The sequence below is a fragment of the Aplysia californica genome, unplaced genomic scaffold, assembly GCF_000002075.1.
Source record: "Aplysia californica isolate F4 #8 unplaced genomic scaffold, AplCal3.0 scaffold00216, whole genome shotgun sequence".
NCBI classification, from domain to species: Eukaryota; Metazoa; Mollusca; class Gastropoda; order Aplysiida; family Aplysiidae; genus Aplysia; species Aplysia californica.
The window spans coordinates 1,102,842-1,109,093 of NW_004797486.1; the positions used below are offsets into that span (position 1 = coordinate 1,102,842).

The 6,252-nt window shown below is 38.5% G+C and overlaps 1 protein-coding gene across 1 annotated transcript in view; it reads left to right on the forward strand.

Moving 5' to 3' along the window:
• The window catches only part of LOC101857187 (QRFP-like peptide receptor), a 39,277-nt gene that overhangs the window by 31,616 nt on the left and 1,409 nt on the right, over positions 1 to 6,252 (forward strand). Inside the window, exons 5-7 of the mRNA XM_035970075.1 lie at positions 217 to 340; positions 2,261 to 2,463; positions 4,119 to 4,342. Of these exons, the coding sequence (XP_035825968.1) occupies positions 217 to 340; positions 2,261 to 2,463; positions 4,119 to 4,342 (551 nt within the window). The remainder of the gene's footprint in view (positions 1 to 216; positions 341 to 2,260; positions 2,464 to 4,118; positions 4,343 to 6,252) is intronic.

Sequence of the window (6,252 nt, forward strand, 5' to 3'; positions counted from 1 at the left end):
TGGTGCGAAGATCTCTTTGAAACTTTCAGTATTTCTCAAACGATTATTTTGATAGACTGCTATGCAAAGCGTACGGATTGGATTAACGAGTCAATTTCCTCTTTGGAAAGTGGTGTTACAGAGTTCCCCATGTCGTATGGATACAATAGTAAAACCCGACGTACGGAGAGGGTTAAACATTTATAATAACAACAAATCTCTGTTATTTCTTTTCAGGTACTATGCGATTCTGCATCCCATGAGAGCAAAATGCACGTGTACTGTGACTCTCGCTCGCCGCTGCGTGCTGCTCGTCTGGGCTCTCAGTGCTGTCATGGCGTCCCCAATTTTAGTTGGACAAGTAAGTGATTTTTGTTAGTGTTTTTGCTTCTGTTGTCTTTGCTGTTTTGGACCAGGATAGTGAGTTCTTTTCTGTTTTTGTTTTATTTTTGTTATTGTAGCTGATGTTACTTTTGCTGTTGCTATTGTTGTTGCTGTTACTGTTGCTGTTGCTGTTGCTGTCATCGTTGTAGTCGTCGTCATTGTTATTGTATTTGTTGCTCTTGTTGCTGTGGATGTTGTTATTGCTATAGTTGTTGTTGTCAAAGCTACTGGTTATTATAGTTATCGTTTTACAAGTACTGGCAGCCATAGTTTATGTAATTGTGGATATCTTGATATCTTGTGTTCCCAGCCCATGCTGTGATACAGAAATTGATCATACTTTCTTTGGTTGAATGACAGATGGGCATCAATGATTTATCAACATTGAAATACATGAGCTTCTTCAGAAAAAATAGCCACTCTTTTAAGAAGGAGAGAAGTGTAGACATGCCAGTCGAGCTTGTTGTTTATGGTAACACGCAAATACATATAATCTGACACCTGCTTGACATTTTCAATTTATTATTCGGAGTGGGTGCAGGGGCAATTTCATTTTTCTGAAGACAGAAGAAAATTATTAATGCTCTGGGTTTTTTTCTATTTTAAAGCCACTTATGAGTTTCACACTACTCAGGAAAGTTTAGTTTAAAACTCCGAAAAGCATCATCATGGTCAGCCGGAATTAGCTCAATTATGATCGAATCGGCCGTAAACTTAAACAACTTGACGTTATTGATGTTAATTTGGCAATCGTGTGTGCACGGTATATACAAAACTGGCGACAAAACACATTGGGGGGGGGGGGATATTTGTTGTGATGTGTGTCGATCAGGAATGTTTTTAATTTTACTTGCTGGGTTCGGTTGGTGAGAAAATTCCCTTTTCATGATATTATATTGACGTCTACACCATGTTTTATAATTTCTTTAAAAGGATAACTGGCTGGATAGTATCAAAGGATGAAAAATCTAAGTGCCTAAACATGTTGTCGAGAAATAGTAAAATGTCGTCTTCCACATTTCATGCAAATTGTAGAGGGTCCTGAATATGTTCAATGTATGTTTGTAGGCTTTTAAACACATTGTTTCTAGACATTACATTGCAACATTACAGAATGTTAAGACTACTGGGTCTCTGGTCATTCATTTCCGTTATAAAACTTTTTTTAGGGGGAAAACTGAGCATTTCTAAAAAGTAGAAATACAGAGGAACTCGGATTCAACGAATTCGTTGGGCCTGGCCTTTAATTTCATTGAATCCGAGTGCTCCTTTTTAGTAAACATGATGTTTTTTTGTGTACATAATTACAGGCACGGCGCAAGTATTGTATAATGTATTTCCTCAATCAAAAGTAGTTTTGTTTCAAATGAGAGACGATTTCGTTTCTTTCATACCGAAGAAATGCAAGAATATTCCAGAAAAATACACTGAACTCTACCAAGCACATACTATGAAAAGGGCGGGCCGATTCCTTCAAATGCATGCCTGTCATCTATAAGGTACTGTTTGCCAAACAACTTATGTTGCTGTGTATAACGTAGCATACGGCAACGTTTGATTTCACAGTCCTGTGCGCAATTCATTACGTAGATCTATGACAAGATTAGCTTATCACTGTAATATTGATCGGTAGCTGGGGAAAAATAACTGTTGTTTGTGAGTGTATGTGTGTGTATTTGCGCGCACACGCGGTGTGTGTCTGTCTGTGTGTGTGTATGTGTGTGTGTGTGTGTGTGTGTGTGTGTGTGCGTGTGTGTGCGTGTGCGTGCGTGTGTGTGTGTGTGTGTGTGTGTGTGTGTGTGTGTGTGTGTGTGTGTGTGTATGTGTGTGTGCGCGTTTATAATTATGTGTGATGTGTCGTGCAGTCCTTTTATTTTTTTAAACGGCCTCTCCACAGCGTCACCTTCTTGTAGGGGAGATAAGAAAAGGATATTGGTGCCTTGAGGATTGGGAATTCCCGGTTCTCGCCCGTGTATACAGCTTGTACATGTTGGTTCTGGTGTTTCTGCTGCCACTTGTGCTGATGACCACCGCCTACTTCAGCATATGCCGTCGGCTGAGGGAAGTCCGATACCAGCAGTCCGCCCCCAGGATCAGCAGGTTGCTTTCTTGGTTATCTTTTGTTTTTCATTTGAGGGCTAAAACTCTAACATCCATAGCTGGTACCTTTATTAATAAATTGATCATTTATGGTTTGGTCTGTTTCCTTGGGCTAAAACAGTACCTAAACATAGATAACGGTCTTTTAAGACTGTTTGATAATGTTATATTTTTCTTGCTTTTTTATTTTTTGTAGGGGGGGGGGGGGGCTACGTCTGCAGGATATCTCGCTTTTTAGTGGACCAAATTTTACCATATTTCACATATATAACAAGCATACTAAGGAGTTTTTAATCCGCAATCAAATTTGGAAAAAGAAGTTTTGTTTCCATAGATACGGCGGCCATATTCGATTTTGTTGACATGTCTTACGTAATAAATACCGCATTTATCGTTCATGGAAATTGATTGGGTTGTTTTTTTTTGCATACATGATAGCAAACATTAGATGTGAAAATCTGAGTATTGATTTTTTCCTAAACGAATTTGAAAAGTTTTAATAAATTTTTTCTTGAGGTAGTATTCAAGTTTGCAAAAAAATCCATGAAAATCCACACTCCAGACACCACCAACAAAAATCTATTCCACATATCAACAAATCAAAAATTCAATAGACAGATGTTTAGTATTACATCTTCTCTTCATTCTGTGAACATTTCATGAAGATTGGATGAAAAATGGTGGAGTTATTAAAAATAGTATAGAGAAAAACCGCGTTTTGAGAAAACGGCCGATAAAGCAAAATAAAATATTGACTTTATGAGGAAACGGTGGCGATAAACATGCCCGGTATGGGAAGAAATAAGGTTTTGGGGGGTTCTAATGAGATGAAATAGTTGTAAGACAACCTGAGAAAGCTAAAAATGCCTACAACTCATATTCCATGATTTTGAGCCGAATTGGGCTTTTGGGGATGTAGCCCCCTCTCCCCCTTAAAGACTCAAGAGCGTTGGCACATTTCGTTACGTTGGTATTTTTCCGGGATATAGTATGAATGACCCTAGCATTCTTTCACGTGTGCTTCTTGTGAAGTTGTCAAGGCTTTCTGCCTATTTAGCTTGGTCCTTCTGGTTTACTATCAAAATATAATAATTGTCTATATGCACAGAATTAACAACAACAACAACAAGAACAACAACAAAACATATTATGTGGATAAAACAAGTTATATAACTTTTGAACAAATTTACAGAGAGTTTCTATGTTTCTACCTTCAGGCAAAAGTGCCAAACACTGCAAAAGAACAACGGCGTTTATGTATGTTGTGTCAGGGGTCTGTCCATGACAAGACACTTATTAGAATCGAACTAAATAACACAGAGAACCCCCCCCCCCCCCAAAAAAAAAAAAAAAGAAAAAGAAAAGAAAAGAAAAGAAAAAAACAACAACGAAGAAACAAACCAAAAGAAAAAACACAACAAAAACCAACAAACGAAACAACCCCCCCCCCAAAAAAAAAAAACAAAAAAAAACACAACAACAAAACAACAACAACAAAAAAACAAAAAATAAATAAATAAATAAATAAAATTAAAAAATAAATAACTAAATAAATAAATGAAAATAAAATTTTAAAAAAACTGAAAAAAAAGGTAAAAGCCAACTGGAAGGATACACTGGTATTCTCCTCTCTTCTCTTTTTTTTTCTCTCCCAGGCGTAAGAGCGCCCTGAACCCTGGCCTGGATCTGCCGTACGCCCTTGCAGACAGACAGAGTCGTGTGTTGATGAGGGGCGTGTACCCCGGACACGGCAGGAGGATCTGTTCCATCAGCGAAGACTCCACTAGGAAGCAGGTAAGACCCCGAATGTCCAGTGGTCAAATTGGCCCCCATCTCAAAAAGTCAGTTCGGGTTGGCTCCTGTTGGGAAAAGGTACTGGGTAACAATAATATAACAAAAAAAGAACCTCTGCTTTGTTTTATCAAACTTGACCCGGAAGTCCATTATGGCTTATCTCATTTTGCGCGCAGAGATTAGACCTCGCAACGTGTTGTGGCCCGTTGTAGTCTTCACTTTTGCTGGAATCAAGCCTTCTTAACAGCATAGATTTAGCCCTTTCACTTCAAACTTCTCAAAAACTTTCTTAGCATAATTATATCATCCATTTTAAGTGACGGTAGTGGTTTTACCGTCCACGTCCTGCGACAAGAAGGTCTGACTGATTGAAAAAATAACAACCCCTTCTCTCGCAAGAATGTCTTTCTGACAAAATCTTGACTCATCAAAGGCTCCCATATAATAATAATAATAATAATAATAATAATAATGATAATAATAATAATCATAATCATAATCATAATAATAATCATAATCATAATAATAAATAGCATTTGAATAGCGCACATCCTGGCTCCACAGCAAGCTTTATGCGCTTTACATAGTATTATTACCACAGCAGACCATAATAAAACAGTCAGAAACATTCTCAGCATCCCGGGAAGCGTACAGTGCAACCAGCTGATTAAGCGCTCTAACACTAACAAACTAACAAGATCTTCCACTGTCTATAGTTGGGTACCCATTCCCACCTGGGTGGAGTGAGGAAAATTCGAGTAAAATGCCTTTCCCAAGGACAAAACGTCGGGCCGTTAATGAGATTCGAACCCACGACCCCACGATTGCGAGTTTGAGAGCCTGACCACTAGGCCACCGACGCGTCATATATTATCCCTAGTTGATGTTTTCCTCTTCTTCTATGTACCAATCATTAGCATTACGCATTATTTCTATGTTATGAAGGTCAAAGTGACTCTAGGTCTATTCTACCAAATATTATATGACATTTTAGCCCTATCCGTACGCCCTGGGGTTATTATATACCCCGTTGGGTCGTATTCTTCACATTTTAGAATACTTCTAGGGCGAAGATCTCTTTGAAACTTTCAATATTTCTCCAAAAATAATTTTGACAGCCTGCTAGGCAAAGCGTACGGATCGTATTAACGAGTAAATTTCCTCTTTGGAAGGAGGTGGCGCAGAGTTCCCCACTTCGTATGGATGCGATAGTAAAACACGACGTACGGATAAGGTTAGAAGACGTTTATAGTTCAGTAAAAACCATTATAACGGTGTCAAAGTCGACCTACGACGTTGTTGGAAGGGGAAGTATGTTTGAGGTGTCATATTCAGTTAAATTTCTAAACCAGTGAAATATCATCAGTAGAATTATATTGTAAGATGCTATAAATTTAGATCACATTTGGTGTTGGGTCAGTGGCACGTATGACTGCCACGTTACAACAGTTCTATGACGCTGTGAGTAAAGAACGAAGCAGAACAGTTTGCGATTAATCTACGTTTCTCTAAGTATCTAAGCGCCCATGGATCTGTAATAGCCCTTAACAAAAACTTTTCTCGTCCGCACTGCATCAAAATCCCATTGGCCAGGCTTTAAAAAATTCAAGAAATCATTAGCTTCTTGTCCACATCAGCATGTTGGTCATTACCACGATGTATACATAATATTCAGCACACGTTAGATGAACTAATGAACGTCGTGAATGTCTCCAAAGTACGGACACGTCGTGTCATCGCACAGTGTTGCCAAGAAAGGTAAAAGTCATAAAGCGGTCATATTAACATGTGTACGTATTATTTGAACGACTGGGATTCGACGGGCTGCGCGAATAGTATTATATTATGATCTTTTCATGATATTTTGACGATAAGAAATCGAATTTCGACGTTGCACACATGCAAGGCACACTCCAGATTAAGAGGCTGCAATTCTTAAAATGTCCAAATTTGGGCTAATTTCATTAACCCTCTCTCTCTTTCTCTCTCTCTCTC